The following is a 26,920-nucleotide window of genomic DNA, read 5'->3' as shown; positions in this document are numbered from 1 at the left end:
TAGCAGAAAGCAGAAATGGCACTGGAAAATTAACACACTCAAACTGGAATATTAACACACACAACTGGAAAATTAACACACACGAGATGCAAGAGCTTCTCCTTTTCTTTAGCCACTTCTATGAGGTCTGGTGTACCACACATCTCTGGCCCTGCACCCAGCAAATTAAACCATGGGTTTCTCAGCATTTTTATTGAGAGAAGGACTCATATTATTTTCAGGGAAAAAAAAAAAAAAAGAGACTATTTTCAATCTGCTTGACTTCCTTTGGAATCAATACCCCAGTGAGTTTGCTAGATGTGTTATTCAGCCTCCAAGCAGGTCTGTGAGGGTCAGAGTAATCTAGTCTAGCTTGACAATAGCACTTCTACAAAATACAGCTGTAGACTGAAAAGCCACATGTTTACATATGCATGCCTTTCTGAAGTGGCCAGTCTCTCCCCAGATTGCTTTCACTTTAAATGTTTCTGGGTTTGCTTACAGCAATCCCCAGCCAGCTTTAGGGTGGAAGGTGCTTTCAGTTCAAGGGCCGTCCCCTGCCGCTGCTGTCACCATCCCAAGTAACCCCTTCCACACGTGAACTCAGAGACTTCAACAGAAAACATGAGGATTCATTGATCCTGGCATCAGACCAGGGCAAAAGATTTTTCAGTAAAGGGACAAGTAGGCATATTAGGGGACATTTCCCCATTGATTTAGATCAGAGTCCAATGACATGACAAAGGGGATTGATACTTTAACTGTATCAGTCATCTGCTATTTCTGATAGCAGTGCTCTGTCTCCCTTGAGACATGCAAATGACTGAGAGACTGTTTCATTAAGAGTGACATTTGTCTTAATAAGTGAGTTGCTAGTTTTAATACCTATTTTCGAAATACTTCGCATTTTTAAATCAGATATTTTTTGGAAAAAAAACCCATTTTTTTATAATATTCTACTAACAAAATAACATCCTGGAAATGCTAAGAAGCAATCTGAAAACAGCCTATTGCTTGATATGTTTTCAGTTCTGTGAGCTTCTTAATATGAAAATATAATTGAATTTTCCAGATAGTTTTTCACAGGTTTTATGATGTAATCTATAAGTTTACAATGCTAAGCATACTTCTTTTTTGATTTAGCTGTTAATTTTTCATCTGTTTTGCCTGCATCCCAATTTTACAACTTTACCACATGGTTATTAAAAGCTTGTTAACACGAGGATATACAAACTAGTGCTTACTTACCCACTTAAGTGTCAGGTTTGGTAGTCTAGGGAAGCTAACACATGTGTGAAGTAATTATTTAATAATGGAAATTGAATGCAGATATTTAGTTACAAATCCACAAATTGCAGCATGTTTTAAAAACACATGCACATCCTACCACATATCATTTCCTACAGAGTAATTAGGGTTCTTTGCATCTATAACTTCACATTAATGACTCTCTAAGCAAACACTGAAATTACACAGTAATATACCATAACAGCTCCAGACTGCTTCCTTCTGCTGCACAAAAAGGCAGAGTTCTGTCACTGTATGGGACACAGTAGTCATCAAATCCTACAAGTACAACAATCCTACAAGTACAAAACATGGAGACTGCTAAAACAAAACTTTTTTAACCATGTAGAATTTTTCAGTGTTTTATTATATGCTAAACTGCATACAAATGTACCTGAACATACAGGAGCACAGGTATTTACTCAGCTGATAACTGGGAATCAGTGTAAAGATTTTATAAATCTGTTTGCATGAAAGAACATGCAGATCTTTATCAGTTCACACAAAGGATTCACTAAAACCCAGTAAGGCAGTGAAAGATTCAGTAGACATTGAACCATTGCAAGGAAAGAGTGAAGGACATTTATCCATGGGTCCCAGCTATGTATTTGCAAAATAGATTTAATCTTGTCATTTATTTACAAAAATGAGAAAAAGAGAATATTTATGTTGTCAGGAGTTAGAAAGACATAATAACTGCATATAGGGACAATTTTTAGTAAAGTGTTTTTGTTTGTGATGTTTAGAAAGAACTAAAAATTCACACCAATCTCACATTCATGTTGGCTCTGTGTGTAACTTTGCTTTTCTCATTAGTGGTTACAAATAAAACTTTCAGTGTTCTCAGATAAAATCTACAGGCAGAACTGAGGTTCTTGTAGCTGCTCTATAGCTGGTCGTTAAAAGAAATGAGGAGCTGGATCTGGCAGATTTGGGGAGAACAGCCAGGATAAAAGCTAATCCAGATTGAATCAAGTGTTGATCTTTATAAACTATTAAATGACATCCCCACTTAAAAAGAGCTGGTTCAATAATTTAATTCAAAATAGAAGACAGCCGTGAAAAAGAGCTTCCCCAGATGATTTCTCATTTGATGCATCCTCTATAAAGGTTATACTTCTGATCTCTAAATCTGAGTGTGAAGGTAATAAAAAAAATCAAAAATATGGGAGAGGATCTGTTGTTTAATAAGGTGTCACTTCTTTCTGTGTAACAATTCACAAACTGATGAAAAACCTTTGAGCAGGCTAGGGTGGCCTCTGCTCCGACCAGAACAGCTCAGAAATCACTGTCCCAAAGGACACACATGACTGCAGCAGACTGAGGAACCAAAATTCAAAGGTGGTTCTGTAGAATGAGGTTTTACACAGTGTTCTGCCACTACACTTGTCCTCAAAGTCCCCCATCACTTCTGCTATGGCCCAGTATCCAATTGTCCTGGTAGGCTCATGATTTGTAACTGGTTTACTGGCGTGTTGACTCCAGATACACCTCGTGTTACTCTGACCACACAGCTGCTCATAAAAGCAGCCTCCATTTCCCACCAAGGCCTAAAAGTCTCACAGCTGAGTACAACAAAATTTTGCTTGAAAATCTCTTGTCTGCTGCTGTGCTTCTGCCCTCCCTAGAGCCACCTTCAGGCATGTCCATGTCTTCCTCTCCTGCTCCTTCTAATTAACTGCAGATTTTCTGATCTTGCAGACTTTCTCTGCTTGTATATTCTCAGTTGATTATTGTGCTAAATACCTTGATTTTGATGACACAGCTGGGAATGTTGTGTTGTGTTCACACTGGACATTCCTTTAGGTTTGTTGTTTTGTTTTTTTTCTAGAATGTCTGGTAATGTTTTCTGGTCTCCATTGGATTTTATATAAATTCCTGCACCAGTGTAATTGATTTGTGGAGAGCAGAGAAGAGGCAGATATGATTGTCCCCTCTGTGCACTGATTACATTGCAATCACTATTTCTCATTCCAGAACTCACTGTTTTTCTCTAGAGTTAAATTCTTTGAAATAAAAGGCTTTCTCCTTTTAGGAACAGAGCACTTCCTTAAATTAAAAAAGCACTTCAACACAGAATGGGACAAAAGATAAATATTCCTTAAATTATGCTCTTTGATGGACCCTATTTTTAGTAATAAACATTTTACAGGTTTTTATTTTAAGCTATTTATATGATCTCTATTTTAAAGTGACAGATGAGGTGGTTGACAACCACATCTCAGGATGCAAGAGCATGTTCAACATCAGTGTTGAGACAAATCTAAATACACATTTAGTTTCAGGCATTTCCAAGCCTCTGCAGTAAATCCATAACTTATTTCTTCAATATGGTTGCTATTTCACATTGCAGCTATGAGGATATCATAACTTCAGATTCTTCAGAAAGGAAAAGAACTTAAGGACTCAATCTGACAAATTCTGAGTCAGACTTTTTCTAGAGGTCTTATCCTTGCCTTCTCACCATGTGTTTGTAAGGGAAAGCAGAATCAGGCCAAGCCCAATGCAAAAGGAGCCTACTGCATATATTCATGTGAATAGCAAAAGGAAACAAACTACTGGCTTTCCAAAAAATTGTGCAGTTAGACCTCCACTGCACAGAAGATGCAGAGTGATCATTTTTACTGTGTGCCTCTCCAAAATTATTTCTTCTTCATTATGATATTGGATCATGCATGTTCTTCTTCTTCTGAGATTCTGTAATGAATTCTTATCTTCCTTAAGTTTTATTAATCTTGCCTTGATACAAATGAGTCTCCCCTGGGAAATAAAGCTAAGACTCCTGTTTCTTCATCTAATTCCTCTAGTATCAATCATTGGTGACTTTCCTGCAGAACATGAAGTATTACTACTTTTTGGGGTAACACTGCAAGCCTTCCTCTAAGCAGATGAAGCCCTTCTTTGGCATACAAACATATAAAATGTGTAATAAGTTCAATCCTTCCCTTATAAAAGGAAGAAAATACAAGTTATCATTTCAAGTTAGAAACAAAAAAAAAACCCCACAAAAACCCACAGCAAACCCAAATGCATGGAAAGGGGAGAAGAAGCAGGAAAGTTTTCATATTCTAGATCAACACCTAGTAAGGCCATAGAGCTGTGCTGAGTAACTCTTCTCTCTGTAGTCTGTAGCACACTTTCCCTCACCTCGTGCAGGTGAGCCCCAGCCTGGTCAGGAGCAGAAATCTAAGCAGCAGGGGGTTGACAAGGCTGGCACAGTGTCCTTGGGCTGGCCCATCAAGGTGTATATGTATGTGACAATTTGAGAGCTACAAAGCAGAACAAAACAAAATGAAACCAAGTGCCTGGTCCAGCCTCCTGATTAGGAGACTCCAGGGGGAAACCTGCCCTAGGGGAGTTTTCCAAAACCTTCCAACAGAGCAGGGAAGTGAGACAGCTAACTCTCCAGCAGAAAGAACTGAATTTTCTAATTCTCAGCACACTTTCATACAAGAAAAGTAGTGTGATTGATAATCCTAAACTTGGGGAACTTTACAGCATAACAGGTGATATGAAAATTAAGTTTTCTGGAGCTGCTGTGCTTAGAATGAGCCTTGTGGGGTTTTTATGAATAGGTGGAGGAGAGAGAGATTGAGCAGATTTTTTAAGCCCTTTTATTGGACTCTTTCAATGAGCAATGCATTTGTGTATGTATACAGTGCATTAGTGTATGTATCCAAATGCTTTTTAAATAAATTTTCCTGATAATAAATGTCATATTTAATTACCATCTTTTTTTTTGAAGATTCAGGTGTGAAGTCTTACCCATATCTTTCTTTCCAATTCAGTTTATAGAGAATTCCAAGGGAGCCTGTTAGTACGTATGTGCCATGCCTAACACAGGATCTCCCAGCACAGGCAGGGCTTCTAGTTATTCTAATAATCATTAAAAAAACCCAATCATTTTATATGAGCTTTTGATAGATAATCTGGAAGAACACTGTGTCTTCCACATACTTCTCAAGCAGTTGCACTATCTCTTTTCATTGAATCACACCTTTACAGCATGTTTTTAAATCTCAGTTCCTGCAGCTAATCAGCTTTAGCACTGTTTGGCATTGGGATTGGTTATTTGGTTTGGTTTGGTTCGGTTTGGTTTGGTTTGGTGGTTGGTTTGGATTTTTTTCTTTTTTTCTCAAACTGCTTGATGACTCTGACAGAGTTTTTTAGGATTTGAGGGTTTGTGGGGTTTGGGTATTTTTTTTTTTTTTGGGTTGAGGTTTGGAGTTTTTTGGTTGATTGGTTGGTTTGGGGGGTGGTTTGGGGTTTGTTTGCCTGTTTTCTTGTTTAGTTCTGCTGTGGTCTGTTTCATTCCTTGAAGTCTCACAACAAAAGGTTAGCCATACAGTGACTTGTAGCAATCTCCCGTTGTAATAAGGAGCAATCAATACTTGTGAACACAATTGTTTCGAGCTGTAAAAGAAATGTCAGTAATATTCAGTGTGATCAGCATTGATTGCTTGGCTGGGAATGCCGATGCATCCTGAACTTGGTTTTCTTCAGAGAATTCCCCCTTGCCGCTGCCCGTGTTACCCTGTGTAGCAGCACTTTGGATAATACTTTGGGCCAATAACCTCAGAACCACCACTTTTACCTTGATGGGAAACGAATCTTTTGGGGAAGTTATTTACCCCCTCATAGCTACACGGGTGTTTCTGGCGTTCGTTGTTCATTAACTCCTAACGATCGTAGATTTGGGGTCTGGCAGCAGCAAGCTGTGAAACCTAAGCGTGTGCTCACCACTCCTGCCTGCAGAACTATTCTTCCCATTGTTTCTATTGAAAAAAACGAACCTCTCCCTGTTTTATTGGTTTGTATTTTCCTTCAGCTGTTTCTGTAACTCCAGCAACAATTTGAAAGGAAAAATAATAAAACAGGGAGAAGACTGAAAATTATTTGATAACTAACTGCAGTGAAAAGTAGATTAATTGCAGAATAACGATTTCTTATGTGGTTATTTTTCACCACGAAGACATCCGAGGCTGCAATCATGTGGAAGGACAGTGTCTTTAAATAAAGTTTAGTTCCATGTTAAAGAACTAAAGAAAGAGACCCTCGTGCACAGCTTTTGCATCTGATTAAACTTCCAGTGGTAGAGATTTAGAAAAATTTAGAAAAAGGTGGATTTGCTTCTATTGGTATTAAATAACCTGGTGGCAGTAGTCAAGTAAGAGGGTATAGACATGGAAGATATTAGAATTAACAGCCAAAGGAAAGTTCTGATACAGATCATCAGTTATGAAATACAGACAAATAGGATCATCACTCTGAGAAATGTGGTTTTTAGCCACGGAGCAACTCTCAGACTCAGAGGATTTTAATTCTTTAACTATCATTATAAATTCAGTTGAGAAAAGAAGCGTGAGTCCTGCGGTCCAGACTGTAAGTTCATCGTCTGCACCTTCCCCGGGGTGCCAGTTTGGGGAAACCTGAGCTATGAAGTGCTCCCGGCAGGTCCCCTTAAGCCCGTCTGCTTGCTTACACCACCCTCAGCCCCGAGGTTCTTTTTGATTTTTTTTTCCAGATCAAGGGGACCCTGTGAAACACCTCTTGCCACTTGACACTGATTCGAAACGGATTAAAGAGCGAGAGGAGAGGTCAAACAACACTCCTAGATCACCGCAGCTGCGAGAAAACTTCAGACAGCCGAGGAAAGAGTTTCCCCGAGTTGGGATGGAGCCGGCCTCGGCTGCAGGATGCCCGCGGCCGCCCGGCTGGGATAGAGCCCCGGCTGAGATAGAGCCCCGGCTGAGATAGAGCCCCGGCTGGGATAGAGCCCCGGCTGGGATAGAGCCCCGGCTGGGATGGAGCCCCGGCTGGGATAGAGCCCCGGCTGGGATGGAGCCCCGGCTGGGATGGAGCCCCGGCTGGGATAGAGCCCCGGCTGGGATGGAGCCCCGGCTGGGATGGAGCCCCGGCTGGGATGGAGCCCCGGCTGGGATAGGGCCCCGGCTGGGATTCGCCCCGGCTGGGATGGGGCCCCGGCTGAGATGGAGCCCCGGCTGGGATGGAGCCCCGGCTGGGATAGGGCCCCGGCTGAGATGGAGCCCCGGCTGGGATGGAGCCCCGGCTGGGATAGGGCCCCAGCTGGGATAGGGCCCCGGCTGGGATAGGGCCCCGGCTGAGATAGAGCCCCGGCTGGGATGGAGACCCGGCTGGGATAGGGCCCCGGCAGCCGCCCCAAGCCGCGGGGATTCGCCTGCACCGGGATCCCCGCGCATCTGCATCGATTGCCCACGGAAAGACAAACGGAAGAGTGCGAAGGAGAAAGAAAACCCCATCTTATCTAGCCGAAACAAATATCGTGTTTGTCTCCCCACTGGGAAAATCGATGAGTTGCCATTGGCGCGTGCTAAGGATGAATTCCGTAATGCCACGATTGTGTTTTAGTTTTTTAATTGTGCTCTTTATTTGTAAAATAAAAACCATCGATGCACTCCAGGAAATATCTTTACTATCTACCCAGCAGTGACAATTGAAAAGGAGGGAGAGTTCCAACTTTCTGAAAAGGTTTATTTCCAATTTTGGGATATAAAGCGTGTGAACTTAGAAACCAAAGGACGACCAAAGCGTTTGTAAATTTATGTGTAGATAGATATAAAAAATTTTAAAACCCCACTTCTTTACCCTAGGATAGCAGGTAAAACCATCCCACGAGTTTTCGGGGGGCGGGATTAGCAGAAGAGACAGCTTGTCTTGTTCTGTAAAAACATCACACGAGGATCTGTCTGAGAACCAGTTAGCACAAAACGTGTAAGAGAGATCTTGGGGAGTTTCTTCCGAAGGGGAAAAAAGCAGGAAAGTCACAGTTTAAGAACCAGATCTGAGGAAAGGCGTCTACATTTTGATAATGTAAAAGATGGGGAGAAGCTACTCTGAGGGACATTAGAGGTGGAGAGCTTGAGATAAAGAAGCACAGAGCGGCCTTCACCATTACCAATCTGGATGAAACGTGACTCGGTTCACGGCAAAGCGACCGCCCCGGCGCTTGGGACAGAAGCGGGGACACAGTCCCCACGGACTGAGGCACAACGTCGGCCCTCCTGTAACACCGGAACGGGACAATTTGGAAAGGAGGAAGGCAGAGCTCATCCCGGTTTCTTAGGTGGCTCCGTGTTATCTCCTCCGTTCCGACCAGAGAAAAAGCGCTGCAAGAGGGAGAGCGGGTTGGCAGCGCCTTTCCGAGATTTAGTAATTTGTCGGCAGCCCAAGAACACTCGTGGTGGGAGCCCGGGCTGCCCCTCCGTGGGCCGGGTGGCGGCTCTGGCCAAGACAGACACTCCACTGGCACAGCAGAGTCATAAATAAACTCGGGGCGGCCCCCAGCAAGGGAAGGTCGGGGGCCAGGGGAGAGGCTATACGTCCCCGTCCACCAGGCTGAAGTGTTTGCCCGGCCCGGGGAGGCAGAGGTAGGGGATGGCGCTGCCCGGGCAGAGCAGGGGAAAAGGCAGCGGCAGCAAGCAGCGACTGAGCAGAGGGCTGTCCTTGTAGAGGGACGGGAAGGAGAGAGCCGAGGCGGCAGTGGGGGGCTGAGGCTCCCCGGGGGGCTCGGCCGGCCCGGGCCCCTGGCCCTCGGGCTCGGATGACATTTGTCTCTTGAGCTTGTTGCGGCGGTTCTGGAACCAGATCTTCACCTGGGTCTCGGTGAGGTGCAGCGCGGCGGCCAGCCCGGCCCGCTCGGAGCTGCTCAGGTAGCGCTTCACATCGAAGGTGGACTCCAGCTGGAACACCTGGCTCTTGGAGAAGATGGTCCGCGTCTTCTTCCTGCCGCCCGACGCCGATGATCTGCCGTTCTCGGCGCCAGAACCCCCGGCCTCTCGCGGCGGGGGACCGTGCAGCCCCTCCGTGGGGAGCGGGGACCCCGCATCGCCCCCCTCGGGGCGGAGGCCGTGGTTCGTCCCTTCTGCCCGAAGCCGGCCGGACTCGCTGCCTGCAAGGGCAAAGCACAGCATCAGTCCCCGCCGCAACCCGCGCCCCCGCCCCGCATGCACGCACTGCCCGGCGGAGCGCAGGGAGAGGGTGGGGGACGGGATGGGGAGGGGGCTGCCGAGGGCTGGCCGCGGTCCCACACCCTCCAGAGGGGAGAAGAAGGGTGAGGCGCTTCCATAAGAATCCAAGGAAATCCCTCTGCCAGCTGTATGACCGGAAAGTGTGAGGCTCCTGGGTAGGGGACAGACAGCCCCAGGAGGCCGGCAGGGGGGAACAACACCCTGGAAGCAGGTTGGTGCGTGTGCGGCATCCCCTCCGCGGAGCGTCCCCTCCTCCTGCGTGTGTGTGTGTGTGTGTATGCGTGTGCCCGTGTCCTCCTGTCTGTCTGTGTGTGCGTGTGTCCTCCTGTCTGTCTGTGTGTGCGTGTCTGCATTTGCGTGTGTGTGTGTGTGTGACTGTTCGTGTGTGTCTGTATTCGTGTGGGCTTGTCTGTGTCTGTGTCTGTGTCAGTGTCTGTGTCAGTGTCTGTGTCTGTGTCTGTGTCTGTGTCTGTGTTTGTGTCTGTGTCTGTGTCAGTGTCTGTGTCTGTGTTTGTGTCTGTGTCTGTGTCTGTGTCTGTGTCTGTGTCTGTGTCTGTGTCAGTGTCAGTGTCTGTGTCTGTGTCTGTGTGTCTGTCTATGTCACTGTGTCAGTGTCTGTGTCAGTGTCTGTGTCAGTGTCAGTGTCTGTGTCTGTGTCTGTGTCTGTGTGTCTGTCTATGTCACTGTGTCAGTGTCTGTGTCTGTGTCTGTGTGCGCGGGCCCGGCCCGGCCCGGCGGAGCTGGGGGTGCTCCGGTACCGCCTGGGTGGGGTCCAGACTGCGACCCGACGTGCAGGATAGCCTGAGGCGGCTGCTGGCTCCGTACCCGAGCCGCTGGAGCCTTTACTGGTGTCTCGCTTCTCAGGCCCCTCGCCTTCCTCTTCCTCCTCTTCCTCTTCCTCCAGCAGGGCGCAGCGGGCTCTGCCCTGCTCCCTGGCCGGGCGGCGGGGGCCGGGCTGCAGGATGCTGTCGATGCTGAAAGCTGGCGGCGCGGCCGGGCCCGGAGGGGCTCGGCGGCCGCCCCCGAGCTGCACCATGGTGCGGTGAGCCGAGCGTGTCCGAACCGAGCGTGTCCGAACCGAGCGTGTCCGAACCGAGCGTGTCCGAGCCGAGCGTGTCCGAACCGAGCGTGTCCGAGCCGAGCGTGTCCGAGCCGAGCGTGTCCGGGCCGAGCCGCACGGAGCCGAGCGTGTCCGAGCCGAGCGTGTCCGAACCGAGCGTGTCCGAACTGAGCGTGTCCGAACCGAGCGTGTCCGAACCGAGCGTGTCCGAATCGAGTGTGTCCGGGCCGAGCGTGTCCGGGCCGAGCCGCACGGAGCCGAGCCGAGCCGCAGGACTGGCGGCGGCGGCGGGAGGGCGGCAGCCGCAGCCGGGGCGGAGGGAAGGATGGGTCCGCGTAGGAGGGGTCGGGGTGACGGAGGGAGGGGATGGAGCTAGAGGGAGCCAAAGGACTGAGGACGGGGGGAGCGGTGCAGGGGAGGGAAAGCTGCAGAGAGGAGAGGGAGAAGGAAAGGGAGCAGGGACTGGAGAGAAGCGGGGAGGAAGGGAGGGGCCGGGAGCACGCCCAGGTGTCCCGAAAGGAGGGAGGCAGGAAGGCAAGCAGGAAGGAAGGCAGGAAGGCAGGAAGGCAGGCAGGAAGGCAGGCAGGAAGGCAGGCAGGAAGGCAGGCAGGAAGGCAGGAAGGCAGGAAGGCAGGAAGGCAGGAAGGCAGGAAGGAAGGCAGGAAGGAAGGAAGGAAGGAAGGAAGGAAGGAAGGAAGGAAGGAAGGAAGGAAGGAAGGAAGGAAGGAAGGAAGGAAGGAAGGAAGGAAGGAAGGAAGGAAGGAAGGAAGGGAGGGAGGGAGGGAGGGAGGAAGGAAGGGAGGAGGGTAGGGAGGAAGTGGCGGAAGGAAGGAAGGAAGGAAGTGGCGGAAGGAAGGAAGGAAGTGGCGGAAGGAAGTGGCGGAAGGAAGTGGCGGAAGGAAGGAAGGAAGGAAGGAAGGAAGGAAGGAAGGAAGGAAGGAAGGAAGGGAGGAAGGAAGGAAGGAAGGAGGGAAGGAAGGGAGGAAGGAAGGAAGGAAGGATGGAAGTGGCAAAAGGAAGGAAGTGCCGGAAGGAAGTGGCGGAAGGAAGGAAGAAAGGAAGGAAGGAAGGAAGGAAGGAAGGAAGGAAGGAAGGAAGGAAGGAAGGAAGGAAGGAAGGAAGGGAGGAAGGGAGGGAGGAAGGAAGGGAGGAGGGGAGGGAGGAAGGGAGGGAGGAAGGGAGGGAGGAAGGGAGGGAGGAAGGGAGGGAGGAAGGGAGGGAGGAAGGAAGGCAGGAAGGCAGGCAGGAAGGCAGGCAGGAAGGCAGGCAGGAAGGAAGGAAGGAAGGAAGGAAGGAAGGAAGGAAGGAAGGAAGGAAGGAAGGAAGGAAGGAAGGAAGGAAGGAAGGAAGGAAGGAAGGAAGGAAGGAAGGAAGGAAGGAAGGAAGGAAGGAAGTCAGTCTGTAGAGGGTATTTGCTGCAGATTGTCTGTGCCACTGTCCTGCAGTGGGTTAGGCTCTAGAAGAGAAGTTCATACAGCCTGAATCTCTTCCTTGTGATCCCTTCACCTGAAGATTCTCGGATTTAATACACATGGCTCCCCCGGGGAGAAAAGGACCCTTTTTTCCTCCCAAAGAGCCCCGTGCTGTCAGACCACCCCAAAATCCACACATAACTTCCACACATTCCCCCCACCCCTCACCATCCCCTGGTCCTCCCCGCGGGTCAGCAGAGCTCTTCTGTAACTTCCGAATGAGAAAGTGCTGGCCGACTGTGGGGTGTATGGGGTGGGTCTCCGAGATGTGCCTTTGGGAGATGGGGAAGTGTTCACCTGGCTGTGGAACTTGGGGAAGGACCGATGTGTTTCTGTACTATCTTGAGAACTTTTGCTTCCCACACCTCCCGGCACTGCGGCGTTTTAAAGCCCGTTTGCACTAGTCGAGGCAGGACGTCCAGCGATTTTAGAGCCGCCATCCGTTGTGCATCACAGGGAAACCTCTCCCTCTCTGCGACCCCGCGTAAAGCAGGGAAATGCTTCCAACCGGCTTTTAAGAGGGCTTTTAGTTCGAGTCTCGAGGTTTCCACCACGAAAACTGCTGAGGGAAAGCGAGAAGTCCCTGAAAAGGAGTTGACAATAGAACTGCTGACAGACTTTTAAATATCGTGATTCTAGAGATTCCATGAGCTAAAATCAGGGGCATCTTAAGGCTTTGGGATGCATTAATATTTAATGTACTGGTACTCGAGAGAGCGGGTTTTAGCTCTTTTTCATGATTTTTTTTTTCACTTTATGAATGCACTCAAATTTTAATGCAGCCTTCTGCTGGAGAGTTGCACAGTATCCACCAGCCGAAAAAGAAATACACCCATCTTCCATCAACACTATTATTGTCCAAATACCCGAACTTCTTGCATTTGTCTTGCAGTCTCCTATATGGACTGGGGGTTTTATCAGCGCAAAATATCTATTTAAAAGAAAGAGAGGGAAGGACCAAGGGAAGGACTCATGTAAGAGATGGGAAGAAGCATTAAGCAAAGAAGACGTTAAGCAAATTAAGAAATTTTGTCTGAGATGGTAAAATTAGGAGCATGGGAGACTTGGATGCCAGGTCGGGTCACTCTTTGCACTCCTGTCTCGGCCTCCCTTCGTTCTGTCTGTGAGTGAGGCACGTCCCATGTGCTCACATCTGTTCTTGCTGCAAACCATTTCCCTTCTAGTTCCAAAAAAAAAAAAATCTGTCCTCAAAAGCGAATGCCTTGAGTCAGTGTATTTTCCTAGAAGACATTTTCTTGGAAGAAAAAGTGAAAGTTGAAAAAGACAGAAATAAGAAGGAAAGTGAAGAAGGAGACTCAAGTTTTACCACACAATCTTTTTTCAACCGCAGCCCCCTCCACTCCCCGAGCTGTCCAAGCCCAGCCCTGGGAGAAGTGGTCCGGTAACACCCTGCTGGGAAAGGTCTGTCATCCTTTCCCAGCCCCATGTGGGCACTTTAAAAAACCGGAGTTGTTTCGGTTTCTTGTGGTTTTGGGGTTTTTTGGGGGAGTTGTTTGTTTGTTTTGTTTAGGTTGTTTTTTGTTGTTTTGGTTTTGGGTTTGGTTTTCTTTTTGTTTCTATTTTTTTTGTTTGTTTGTTTGGTTGGTTGGTTTAGTTTTTTTTGTCGTTTTTGTTTTTGTTTTCCCCTACAAACTTCGTGCAGAGGGAGCACGCTACAGAGCTGGATCTCTTCAGCCCCTGGGATAAGTTGGAATCAATTCACTGACCACAGGAAGGTGCGGGAGGGGTCCGGGGTTCCCCTGCAGCGAGTTCTACAAGACAGTTCCAAACCGGGCTCCCCATGCCCTCTGCTAGGTCACTCTTACCTTCAGGGAAAAGTAAAGACCAACAGGTAGAGCGTGTCCTGCACAACCCGAAGAGCCACCTGCCAAGAGTTCTCCCATGGAGGGAGCGGGGCTGCCGTGGGGGGAGGCAGCAGAACCCCCCGGGCCCGCTGCAGACCCCCAGCAACACAATCCGAGCCCCCGCCCCGCACTTGACCCAGAGTTAATGAGGGGAACAGTGTCCGAGCGGGCGGAGGGCCGAGAGTCTTTCCCAAAATTCAGGAGTTTTTTCCAGTGAATGGTTCCCGGGACGCGTGGAGCAGCCCCGGGAACAGATTCGTGTAGGAGCGGCGGGAGAGACTTTGGCCGCAGCCTTGGCGTTCTGCGGGGATCAGGGCCAGCAAGGAGGGTCTGGCTCAGAGAGGCCAGAGAGCAGAAACCTCGCGGCTCCAGCACCGCTCCTCACCGCCCCGCTCCCCCCCGGGCTCCCAAGGGCTGCGGGTTACAAGCAACAGCTTTTCCTGCAATAGGCAGAGATTTTCCGACGCTGGTACTCTTTCAGCCCACTCTTCATTTGCATTTTATTTGTGAAGAACCTCGTTGTCTGGGACGTGTGAGGACACAGAGGCCGGTACGGCACAGTGGCAGGACACGAAGAGCCAGCCTTTTCCTTTTAATAACATAATCCTGTAGTAGAAGCTAACATCGTGCAGAGTGGAAACCTTTCACCTGGGAAAGCTTTTTACCAGAAATCACTCGTCAAACATATCTATATTTCCATTTTAGCTCAGAGCACAAAAAGTCTCTTACTCTAAACCTGATGGAAATGAAATCTGATTAGATGGTACAGAAACGCCAAAGAGTCTGGTTTTTCTTGGTTTCGGAATCGAGCTTGGTTTATCCCCCGAGGTACTCGAAGGAAAAAGTGCCTTCCTGGATTTCAGATCCCCTTGTAAGTAAGGCTCTGGCGATTGCGGACACAGCGGCACCTCGCAGCGCTCTCTAAACCATCTCCGATGCTCTCCCGGGACACAGCCCTGGCGAGTGGGTCTTGAACAGAAGCGCTGTCCGAAAAGCTCATTAAAATCATTAGGCGGGTTTGGGCACTTTGGCGCTGCTGGTCCCTAAATAAAGCTCGCTTTAGCGGTTCAGCAGGGGCTGGCCATGAATTGCGGGCTGCTGTTGTGGTCTCCCATCACCCCGGCAGGGCTCCACTGCTGCCCCCCTGCAGCAGGCAGGGTTCGGGACATCCTGCGCCGAGCATGCCGGGGAGGCAGCGAGGGAGGGAGAGCAGAGAAAACGGTATCACTAGAGGGAAAGCAGCTGTGTCAGGACTTCCCCAGGAAGGCAGCTACGAGACTCAGGGAGCAACAGGCTTTTCCGGGGAGCTGGGCACTCTCAGAGGACTGCTCCGGCCCAAGACGTGTCGGGGCACAGGCGGACTGGGCCATGCTGTGCCCCGGGACAGAGCATCCCTTTTCGAAATTCTCTTTCTGTATCCAGTTTCTGTTCTGGTCAGCTCAGAGTCCTCTGCTAAATCGCCTTTTTCCAGACATTGCACTTGATAGCTGAGGAAAAATTTGGAGGGGAATTCCGAATAAATCTAATAATATCCAACTGCTTTATAGAGTGGAATTGGTAAAGAGGGAAGGGGAAGGGGGGGAAGGGGAAGGGGAAGGGGAAGGGGAAGGGGAAGGGGAAGGGGAAGGGAAGGGGAAGGGGAAGGGGAAGGGGAAGGGGAAGGGGAAGGGGAAGGGGAAGGGGAAGGGGAAGGGGAAGGGGAAGGGGAAGGGGAAGGGGAAGGGGAAGGGGAAGGGGAAGGGGAAGGGGAAGGGGAAAGGAAAGGGGAAGGGGAAAGGAAAGGAAAGGAAAGGAAAGGAAAGGAAAGGAAAGGAAAGGAAAGGAAAGGAAAGGAAAGGAAAGGAAAGGAAAGGAAAGGAAAGGAAAGGAAAGGAAAGGAAAGGAAAGGAAAGGAAAGGAAAGGAAAGGAAAGGAAAGGAAAAGGAAAGGAAAGGAAAGGAGAGGAGAGGAGAGGAGAGGAGAGGAGAGGAGAGGAGAGGAGAGGAGAGGAGAGGAGAGGAGAGGAGAGGAGAGGAGAGGAGAGGAGAGGAGAGGAGAGGAGAGGAGAGGAGAGGAGAGGAGAGGAGAGGAGAGGAGAGGAGAGGAGAGGAGAGGAGAGGAGAGGAGAGGAGAGGAGGAGAGGAGAGGAGAGGAGAGGAGAGGAGAGGAGAGGAGAGGAGAGGAGAGGAGAGGAAAGGAAAGGAAAGGAAAGGAAAGGAAAGGAAAGGAAAGGAAAGGAAAGGAAAGGAAAGGAAAGGAAAGGAAAGGAAAGGAAAGGAAAGGAAAGGAAAGGAAAGGAAAGGAAAGGAAAGGAAAGGAAAGGAAAGGAAAGGAAAGGAAAGGAAAGGAAAGGAATACTTTAAATTTTAGGGACACATCTAAATTTTCATTTATATCTTTTTGAATAGACCTTCATGTATCTCACTACATAAAAATTAAATTGTAAGAAACGTTGAGAAATTTAAGATAGTTAAAGGAAGCATTAAGGCATCCACATTTACATTCACCCATACAGTTACATTCTTTTGGAATGGGAAGAGAAATGTAGGAATATTGCCTGGATCTGAGGCTGACAGCACTAAACACCGCGCGTCCGCTGGAGTCTGCAGCGAGTCTCTCTCCGATCGATGGTGAGCGCGGGGCACATTGGCAGGGGACACAGACAGACTATTCCAAGATAATGCAGTGGAAAAGAAAAAAAAAAAAAAAAAAAAAAAAAGAATCGATCCAAATATATTGTTGAACAGTGGAGCCAGCACGCACCTATGAGATTTATCAAGTATTGATTTGCATGAATATTTCAGACTCGTGCCTACGAGAAAAGTTATGGGCCATCTTAAACCGGTGAGCAATGTACCATTTGCAAAGTAGCCATTTAACAAGGTGCTTTCCAGCATATCGACCATTTTCATTTAAAATGTAATTAATAATAACGTCTTACTGCAGCTACACCAGGAATTTATTTCAAAAGGGCAGTTCAGGCTCTATTTTGATTGTCGTTTGCTTTGCTTAAAAAAAATCTTTTCACTGATTATTTTTATTAGCGTCCAATAAACACAAGTTGTCTTTGTGAGTAATCTGGCAAGGTTCTCCTTTGCCTCGCCTCTGGAGTGCCATCTAGCTAAGCTGTTGTAGCAACATTCATTAAATAAATGTCAACAGACAAGGATTTATGCTGCATAATAATATTACAGCTGTAGTATAACTGGATTTATTTTAAAGCTATTCTGAGGTTGCTTTGATCTATAAAGCAGCAACGTATGTCTCTATATGTCATAAACAGCCTTTGCAAAAGTACTTTGAGCTTTACAGTCCATCAACATTGTTCTTAGAGCTTTCTGTTTGCAGGAGCAGCACAAAGCGTGTGACTCTTACCTTTTTTACTTGCTTAATAAGAAATACACACAAGGAAGAAAACTGAGGAATTTGCTGTCCTGAATTGAGGGATGGGTTTGGGTATTCGAGTCTGGGGGGGTTACCTATTTGGAAATAGTCAATGCACATACCTAAGGGACTGCATCTCGTGCTAGGTGTTTCTCTGCATCCTGCAGAAATTTCTTCCCAACAGATACAGGGAAAAGTATCATTACAAAAGCTACGAGGTAAAGAAACCTGAGGTGTATATGCTCCTACTTTCAGCACATACTTTTAATAAGCCACTATAAATAATTTTCTGCATGTTCAGAATAAGGCATAGTAAGCACTTTTTCTTAGATGATTTCAAGTTTTGCACCTTTTAATATTTTACCATAATCATAAGTTACAAATACAGTGTATGAAAAAAAATCTGTTTATTGATATAATCAGCACATCTTTAAAAAACAAACATACCAATGTCAAAACACATTTTAAAAATCCGATTGATCATTTAGCCCTGCCAGTTCCTTAACTTCAAGGAAAGAATATTTAGTAGAATCAGAAGTATAATAATCTCATATGTTACTCCAAAGAAAAGGCATGTGGAGAGTGGCAGGCGTGTTGAATCTCTTGTTGGATTACAATCTACTCTGATATGACTGTAGTGAGTCAGGATTTTACTCCAGTAGGTAACACTGGGAGATCTGGGGATCTGGATATGACGGGAAAAACGCTCTAGCCGCTCTCTTCCATGGGCAGCCAGGCTTTGAGCGGCACCAAAATCAAGTGCTTGCGCCGTGAGGAAGAAACATCGCCCCAAGTCACCTCCTGTGGCACAAAAAGGATGAAGTCCAGCCCAGCCGCTTTCCCCGCGGCCACCGAGTCCCGTCCGGGGCACCGACATCCCCAGCTTCGCCTCTTCCCGGTCCTTCTCACACCGCTCGGGGACCAGGCTTTAAAAGTTTTCATCTCGTATTCTGGTGTTTGACGGATATGGCAAAAAAAAATGGCAATCGAATATCTCCGGAGATTTCAGAGGGAGATCAACAGCAATTGAAAAAAATAAAAATAAAAAAAACACAACAACACCAAAGGAGAGGAGAAAATAAAAATAAAAAAAAAACAAAACTTCAAAAGACTACAGCTTCCAGAAACGGGCTTATGTCGAAACCAGTATCCCGGCAATTTAATACTTTTCTCAGGAACCTATCAGTACATATATATATATATATACATATATATATATACATACGTATGTATGTATATATACATATACATGCAATTCTCGACTGGTTTTGAGGCTTGCAACGTCCTGACTTCAAGTGCACAGGCTGGCTACGAGAGCCATATTTCAGGTCAAATCAGAGGGGAATAAAAAAACAAATTAAAAAATAAAAATAAAAATAAAGGAGGGAAAAAAAGGAAAATAAAAAAAATAGGGAGAAAGCCCAAAATTTTGTTGAGGTTATAATCCACCCCTGACCCTTCTTCTCAGGTTTTGTATCAAAGCTCCACCACATCTCGCTGATCGACTTCATAACCAGAAAAAGATTGCTCCAATTGTAATGAAAAGCATAAGAAAGAGTAAGAATTAGATCGCCCTTCCTTCACAAGAGACAGGTCCGCATGCACATTCCCCTATAGATCCAGGACCTGGCCTTCCCTGCAGGGACACCGAGTGCTCCGAGCTGGTTGGTTCAATTGCAGCTGATTACGCCCTAGAACGTACGATCAAAGCTTGACTTTCCACTAAGGCCGAGTTTTATAAGATCATTTCCCCCTTAATATTTGGAAAAAGAAATTAAAACTTTTAAAAATTATAATAGTCCAGAAATTCATTTTAGGAGCGGGTAAGGAGGAGGAAAACAAAACAGTTATTAAAGAAAAACAATAACTTGGCATGCATAATACTTCATATAATATCACGTTACAGGTTCGCTTGCATAACCAGCCGTACAGCTCCCCAGTCTGTTCCCGTCTGATTATTTTTCTTTCCTTCCTTTTTAATTGCCAGTGAATTATTAATCAATTACACAAACCGATCCAGTAAGAGATGGACAAGTCGAGGTGCGCTTTCCTCAACCTCTTCAGGAGACCAAAAAAAAAGTGGCAAATCCACTTGTAAAATACAGTGTGTAGAGTTACATATATATGTGTATATATAAAACCGTGTATTTTAGCCGATAACTTGCCAGGGAAATAAAACGAAAACAAAGAAACCAAATCCTCACAGCTCGGATTTCAGCAGGGCGAATTCTTTCCAACAATTTGCCTTCAAGTTGTTTCAAATCAAAACTTCTGCATCGAGAAGGACCAGGGGGCACCGGCACATGCTTGGGTATCGGTAGTATGGAAATGAGAGTAACGATGGGAGGGGGATATGTACGGATTAAGAGGCTAAAACAAAGGGCCCTGGAGAAGCTGCTGGAGGCCGGGATCAGCAGGATTCCCCGCTCTGCACGGAAAGCCGCTGGGGCAGCGGGGACGCCTAAAGGTTCCCCCGGTAGGAGCGCTGGCCCGGGCCACCAGAGGTCCCGGGGAAGGTCTCCTGGCCGCGGCGGGGGTCCCGAGGTTTGGCCGCCCGTGGGGTGGGGGCGGCGCTGCCGGAAAGCGCCGGCTGTTCCCGTACATTCGTGTCACGCTCGGCACCTCTGCGGCTTGCAGGAGGAAGGGCCGGGGGAGCCTGTTGTCCCCCGGAAAACGCCGGTCTGTGTCACCCCGGGGCAGGGGCGGCGGTGAGGGGTTTGCCGCTGCCACGGGGCTGGATTTTCTTTGGATGCGCGGCGGTGGAAGCCCCGCCGACCTGATCCCGATGCATGGCTGGGGTCTTTCAAGTCCTTTCGGCTACCTCCGGGTTGCCGCACGTCGCTCCGAGTTAACCCCGAGAGTAAGTCTATTGCACGTTTAAAAAAAAAAAAAAAATCAAAAAGCAGAAAATCAAGAAACGTGTAAGTTGAAAATAAAAAGTCCGTGGAGGAAGGGGGGTGGAGCTGGAAGTCGAGGGAGGGGGCGAGGGGGCCGCGGTCCCGACGGAGGTGGGCGCTCAGACGAGTCCTGTCATCTGCGACCTTAGGAAAGGGAGGGAGGCGGCGGGGAAGGTGCCCAGGGGGTAGCTGACGCCGCTGGAGAAGCCCACCAAGGGGGGCGACATGTGGGGCAGGGTGAAGCCCAAGGCGCTCGCCGGCGAGTTCTCGTGGTACAAAATGGGGACCCGCACTATCCTTTGGGCGGCGTGGGAGAGGTTGGCCGCTTCCAGGTCTGCGGCCAGCTGCCGCTTCCACTTGTTGCGGCGGTTCTGGAACCAGATCTTCACCTGGGTCTCGGTGAGGTGCAGCGAGGCGGCCAGCCCGGCCCGCTCGGAGCTGCTCAGGTAGCGCTTCACATCGAAGGTGGACTCCAGCTGGAACACCTGGCTGCGGCTGAACACCGTGCGCGTCTTCTTCTTGCGGCCGGCGGCGCGCTGCTCCGGCTCCCCCGGCTCCTCGCCGCGCTCCTCCTCCTCCTCTCGGCCGCCGGGCCCCGGCCGCCCGCCCGCCGGGCCTCTCGCCGCCGCCCGCCCGCTGCCAGCCCGCTCCGCCGGCTCTTCGGGCAGCTCGGGCGAGTCCCGGTCGCTGGCTGCAAAGAGAGGCACAGGGCTGCTGCGGGGATCGAGGGAACGGGGGCATCCGCAGCGCCCCCGCCCCGCTCACCGCCAGGGGAAAACAACGCGGCTGCGGGGAGAGCAGGGCCGGGGAGCGAGGGGCCCGGGCAAAGGCTCCCGCCGCTCCTCTGCCCCCTGCGATAAAGTCCCAAGTATTTCCGTGGGTATACATACACATGCTTACATGGGAACACAAGCATCGTATTTTATATACATAAATATACTGCTCTACGGACGTGCTCGTGGATCTACATATGTGTGCATACATAAACGCACTCTTGTGTACGTGTATAACACACACGGGCTGATTTCAAACCATAAAACGCACCCGTGTATGTACACACACCCGTGCATATGCACAGAAGTACGTATGTAATTTTTATATATGTATGTACACACGGGAATACGTGTGACCTCTTATTTATATACACACGTCTGTGTTTATACACGAATGCACACATACATACTTAAAAGTACATTTGTGAGTAATATGTTGTATCAGAGGGGTAATCGTAATAGTGCCTCCGTGTGTATATAAAGAGGGTCAAAAACACCCAATAACTCACATTATTCTGGACTTCAGAAAGGTTATGGGTGGGGAAAACTATTCCAGTATCTGGGCGTATCTCCATGGAGTCGCCAACACTGTGTATTCCAATTACAATTTTAAAGGGGAAAAAATATTTCCTACTCTTTATAGAATAGAGGGAAAGCAGAAATATAAAAAAAGAAAAAAAAAGGGAAAAAAGCTCAGTTGTTTCTGGACTACTTTGCTGTTTCTATATGTAGTTTTGAGAGAAATTACAAATACTAATAAACCCAATACTGTAAAAAGAAAGTATTTGGGTTACAAATCACGCTTCTTTTCCTTATTGAGCAGTCGTGAGATCTCTGCAGGCTCGTATAAGGTCACAGAGATGCGCCGAGGCACAATGTTTGTTCTACCAGTAGATACAAAATAACCGCTGATGGGAGCCCATTTACTCTATCATATGTTAATTTCTGCCCCGAACCCCGGCTTCTGCTCCAGCACCCTCTCCATCGGGATCCCTGCAGCGAGAGGCCGCGCGGGGCTGCCTGTGCAGGAAGGGGCGGCCGGAACCGAGCCCAGCTGCTCCCCCGGCTTCCCAAACTCTCCACTGGGGACGGTGGTCCCAGTTTGATGGGGAGTCAAAAAAAAAATAAAATAAAAAAGAAAGAAAAGAGCCAGACCTGCCTCTTAAAAAAAAATTAAAACAAAATAAAAGGAGAGGGAAAATAGAGAAAGAAAAAGAGATGGGGGGAGGGGGTAGAAAGGGAAAGAAAAAAAAATCCCCAAGCAAGCCAAGAATCCCTGTTTACACTTTGGGCGGCGGGGCGGAGGCTCCAGGTGCCTGACACATAGGGAGCATTTCCGGAGATTTTCCCCGAGCGGCCGAAAACGGGGAGGCAGGGCGGGGGCTGCGGGGGCACTCCGTGCATCCCCCTCCGGCCTGCTCCGGGGGGCCGCGGCGGGACCCGGACCCCCCCAGCCCGGGGGGAGCAGGAACACCCCCAGCCCCAGCCCCGGCCCCGGCCGGGCCCGGCGGTGAAGGGTGGGGAAAGGAGACTTACTGTCGGGGCTGGCGCACCCCAGGAAGGCGGCGTGTGCCCGGCGGTACCAGCCGACGGCGGCGTCGCGGAGGGGGCAGCCCGGGGCGCCGATGCGCAGCGGGGGGGGCGGCCCGCAGCGCGGACCCCCGCGCCCGCCGCCCGCCGCCGCCGCCCGCCGCGCCCCGCCGCCTGCCGTGCCCTCGGTGCCCAGCAGGTCCTCGATGAAGAAGGACGAGACGCGGGCGGAGGTGGAGCCGGAGTTTTCCGTGGCTTCGTCCGGCATCGTCGGAGAGAACTGCGGGAGGGGGTCCCGGCTCCGCCGGCGGCTGGGTCCTCGGCTCCCCGCTGCCCCGCGGCCGCCTCTCGCCTCTGCCTAGCCCCGTGGATGCTCTCCTGGTATAAAAGCGTTTTTTTCCGGAGTAATCATTTCAGATCGCGGTTTGCCATCATTTCCTGCAAGCTAGGAGGGGAGGGGGGAGGGGGAGGAGGGGAAGGGAACGGGGAAGGAAAAAAAAAAAAAGGCAGCCCGACAACCCATCGGAGGCGCCAGATTCTGCGCGAAAACGCTAATAACGAAATAAAAATGTCATGCGAGTTAAGCGGCGGGCAGGAGCGGGGGATCCTGCGGTGGGCGGAGCGCCGCGCCGAATGGGATCTGCGCGGGGGAAACGGCGGGCGCCGGGCGCTGCCGGGCGTCTGCGTGTGTCCGTGTGTCCGTGTGTGTGTCCGTGTGTGTGTCCGTGTGTGTGTCCGTGTGTGTGTTCGTGTGTGTGTGTGTCCGTGTGTCTCTGTGTGTCCGTGTGTGTGTGCGCCGCCCCGGGGCCGCCGTTCACGAGCTCCTTATTTAGGTCAATTAGGGAGCAAATCCCGGTGCGGGGGGGGCGGCCCCGGCACACGGGCCGAGCCGGCGGGGCTTGGCCGCTCCACGTCCCGAACCTTCCATTGGCTGCAGCGGGCTCAGAGGGCAGCCCCGGCAACCAATCGGCGCTGCGGACATCTCGCTTATATTAATATCATTAATATCATTAATGTTATTAATATCATTAATGTCATTAATATCATTAATAATAATCACTTCCCGCCCACCCCCCGCCGAGCGCTTTCATGTGGCGGCGGCGGCGATGGACGGAGCTGATGCGCCCTCCGCCGCCCGTAGAGCCCGCTCCTGCCGCACGGGCCCGGCTGCCGGAGGAGCGGTGAGGTTGTCTTCAAGCCGGAGCCCCCTGGCTGAGGCGTTTGGGTCGGTTTTGGGCGAGTGGCGGAGGCAGTGAGCTCCCGTGAGCAGGCAGCGGGGGTCCTGCCCGTGGAGGGGAGGGTGCCTGCTAGGGAAGGGGAGAGGACTCTCCTCTAAGGGGTCGCCCGAGGTCCGTTTTGTTTCCCTTATATATGCGAGCATACCAATACAGATATATTTTTATAGATGTGCATACGGTGTCTGTGTAGTTTATTTAGAAGGACTGACAGCCCCGCTCATTGGAGAAGGGGCCGTCCGGGACTCTGTCTCCCGCTGCTCCAGGCGGGGAGGCAGAGGCGATGCGCTGCCCCCTCCAGGACCCTGCCCGTGGTACCTGGCGTTCCTCCTCTTCAGCCCGACTTTTTTTATCATTATCTTACTGTAATACCATTCCGTGGGAAGCTCTAAAGTCGTCCTCCCTCTGCCCACTTCTTCCGACCCTCTGGAACCAGCCATGGGACATGGACCCCAGCAACCCCACCAAAGTCCTCGTCGCTGCGGAGCGCCGGAGCAGGGGGGTTATCCTCTGCCTTCTCCCTTGGGACTAGGCGAGCAGGGTTAGAGGGGTCCCTCTAACCTCTAGACTCGGTCCAGAGCGCACGTCGGAGACCAGCGGAGGTTTGGGTGAGTACAGAGCTGCCCCTGCGATTCTCATCTGCTGGTCAATCCTCTCCTCCTCTGCTCTCTCTGCCGGAGGATCCCTCCTTGCTCCCCTTTGCGGTACTCCTGGACAAGTAGCCTTTCCCCAAGCCCCGCCTCCCCCTCCCGCTGTGGAACGGAGGCACCGGGCGCTGCCCAGCGGGAGCGTCCGGCAGGGCCGGGGCACAGCCGGGAGCCGAGCCGACCTCCCCGCCACCGAGCGGGCTCGCTCACTTTCCCGGAGTGCCACTGAGGACCTTTGAGGTCACGCTCTATTTTTGAAAGAGCACTTAAAAAAAAGAAAAAGAAAAAAAAATATAAGGGAATAATTCCCACTTCCAACGGCTCCAGAAAGATGCAAACAGCCGGAGCTCCGAAATGGACTCTGGAAAAATGGGAATATATCACGGCACATTCGGCTTTCTCTCTTACTTGGGCAGAGACCGAGGGCAGTCTAATGAATTGTAAGCCGGGTGACAGAGCATTTGTCACTTGTTGCACAGAAGTGACGTTAACAAATACGCTCTGCACATTTTGCTTCTTCCTGCATGGGAAATATGATTTTGGACGATAGTTCTTATGCATTCATAAAAGGTCAACTCTATTTGACTGCCAGACTCAGAAAATATATGCGTGCTTTCCGGAATAAAGAGGAAAGTGTGGCCCGTGATTGCTTCTATACATCACATACACAATCTGCATATCTATAAAAGATATGCTTTTGTCCCATACCCGTATTTTATAAAGTGTCCCTACAGTGTGATCATGCAACTTATGTAATATTTTCTGCTTTCCACTTATAAATAGTTTAATAAAATCACCACGATTAAATTTACTCTTGCTTCCCCCCCTCCTCTATATTTCTTTAGTATGACGTATAACTCTTTGGTGTGCAGTAATGCTGAACTGTGCTTGTGGAAATCATGCATACTCAGGCGTATTCCTGAAACACAAAATCAGGATGAGTATAATTCTATACCTGCAAATACAACGCTTGTCCTTGCATGTCCGTGTTTATCGGGGATTTTTTAAAGCTCGTACTTTTTGCATTGCTATAGAGACGTTACTAACATTTCAGGCTTCTTATCCTTAGTGCTTAATATGATGATGAGAATAAAAAGGGCGTGTGTCTCCTGCAGCCATCCATCAGGGTAGGAAGCAGGAAACGCACCCAATGGTCCTTGGCCGCTGCCCTTTTTACGCGTTTGGGGGTCACCTGGCCGGAGGTGGCGGGGACAGAGGAGTCCCCGAGGGCTCTGCCCTCACCCCGGGCTGCCCCCGTGCCGGGCAGGGGCCGTGCTGCAGTTCCCGGGCCGTCTCCGCCGGGCTTCAGCGAAACCTCTCCTTCCCCCATTGCCCTCTTTTCCACGGCCATCTCCTCCATGCACGGTAAATATTTCTTTTTTTTGCAGGCGGGGAAATGAAGACTCTTTCCCTGGGCAGGTCCTGATGCCTCCCGTGGGTCAGGAGGGAGAAAAAAACCACGTATTTACTACAGAGTTGACTTCGAGACCTGGTTGAGACTAGAGATGATGGGGCCTCTTATTTTTTTCCATCCTTGGCTCTTTTTCTTCCCCAGGGACGTGTTTTCCTCCGAGGCGTCGGAGACTTCCAGGTCCTGCGCAGCTCCGCGAGGTGCGGGCCGTGGCCCCGCTGCCCGTGGGGTCTCCTCGGCTGAACACTCCTGGGTTGGTGCCCGCCTGTGGCCCGGGATGCCCGCGGGATGTTCCCCCGTCACCATCCGAGCGCTCCTGAGCCTCCGTCAGGGTTTGCTCCACAGCGGCTGCACGCAGAGGGCAGACAGAATGGGGGTTTGGGGCCGGGTTCCGTAGGGAATCAGCAGACCGAGGGCTATATTTGGGGCCGAAAACGCTTCTGACAAGAGCCTCCAGTGAGTGACGGTGCTGGAGGGCCGAGCACTCCCGGCGCTGCCCGGCCGCCTCCCGCATGGAGCGGAACGGCTTCCTGCAATGTGAATGCAATTACCCCGCTGGTGTTTGATGTCTCCCCTCGCTCTCCCTCCGCTGCCTCGATGTGTCGTAAAAAGAAGCGAAATGAAAGGCAGGCTTCATCGCTCGCACCCCTAACCTCTGCTCCTCTTTGCTTTTAAGGGCCGCGATTTTTGGAGCCTGGATGTTTGCGGAGGACTGCTGACCCCCAGCGCTGCGGGCAGAGGTGGCTTTGGGCAGGGGCATCGTGCTCCCTTCTCCGCGTCACTAAAAGCCGTGCTGAACACATCGCTCAGTTCTTGACACCTTCCTAACAGAACAGACTACATCGCTGAGGGTAAGGGAATTCTTGGCCAATATCTGCCTCTCTAGCTGCCGTGTAGATATATATATATATTTCTATTTCTACTTATATTTCTACTTTATATTTATGTTGATATGTCATGTATATTTATAATTTAGAATTATACACATAAACCCGCGTGTATATCTATCTATCTATCTATCTATCTATCTATCTATCTATCTATCTATCTATCTATCTATCTATCATCTATCTATCTGTGTGTGTGTGTGTGTGTACTTTAAAATCGTACAGCCATGTTCTGTTCGGGTGTTTAGGTATAAAAAGAGAACAAATAAAGGCTGCATTATCGTCTTCTGTACATAGTCGTGAGCCACCAAAATGCAAAAAACAGCTCCTAGAAAGCAGTGTTGCTTTTTCGTGTCCAGGGCTCCTTCAGAGGAACAGAGCTGGTGGGATGGTGGGGATACCTACTTAGAAGTAATAATAAAACAAGAAAACAACAGAATAACAGACAATCATCCCCCATAAAATAAAGATCAACCAGAAGATGATTTCACCCCCTCTAAAGCTC

The 26,920-nt window shown here is 49.7% G+C and overlaps 2 protein-coding genes across 2 annotated transcripts; both read right to left on the bottom strand.

Moving 5' to 3' along the window:
• Nucleotides 1-7,690: 7,690 nt before the first annotated feature.
• LOC102108617 (homeobox protein HMX2-like) lies at nucleotides 7,691-10,604 on the bottom strand. Its single transcript, XM_088056653.1, has 2 exons — nucleotides 10,101-10,604; nucleotides 7,691-9,196 (listed from the first exon to the last, which is right to left on the bottom strand). The coding sequence occupies exons 1-2, from the start codon at nucleotides 10,309-10,311 to the stop codon at nucleotides 8,622-8,624; spliced, it is 786 nt and encodes a 261-aa protein (XP_087912779.1). The 5' UTR covers nucleotides 10,312-10,604; the 3' UTR covers nucleotides 7,691-8,621.
• Nucleotides 10,605-19,962: 9,358 nt separating this feature from the next.
• Nucleotides 19,963-22,518, bottom strand: LOC102108791 (homeobox protein HMX1). Its single transcript, XM_005517870.2, has 2 exons — nucleotides 22,242-22,518; nucleotides 19,963-20,623 (listed from the first exon to the last, which is right to left on the bottom strand). The coding sequence occupies exons 1-2, from the start codon at nucleotides 22,501-22,503 to the stop codon at nucleotides 20,052-20,054; spliced, it is 834 nt and encodes a 277-aa protein (XP_005517927.2). The 5' UTR covers nucleotides 22,504-22,518; the 3' UTR covers nucleotides 19,963-20,051.
• Nucleotides 22,519-26,920: the final 4,402 nt, after the last annotated feature.

Source organism: Pseudopodoces humilis, chromosome 6 (genome assembly GCF_049639895.1).
Source record: "Pseudopodoces humilis isolate 2021_Gansu_Grassland_sample_001 chromosome 6, ASM4963989v1, whole genome shotgun sequence".
Lineage (NCBI taxonomy): Eukaryota > Metazoa > Chordata > Aves > Passeriformes > Paridae > Pseudopodoces > Pseudopodoces humilis.
Note: the sequence above shows the minus strand (reverse complement) of the source record. Positions and strands in the feature narration are given on the sequence as shown.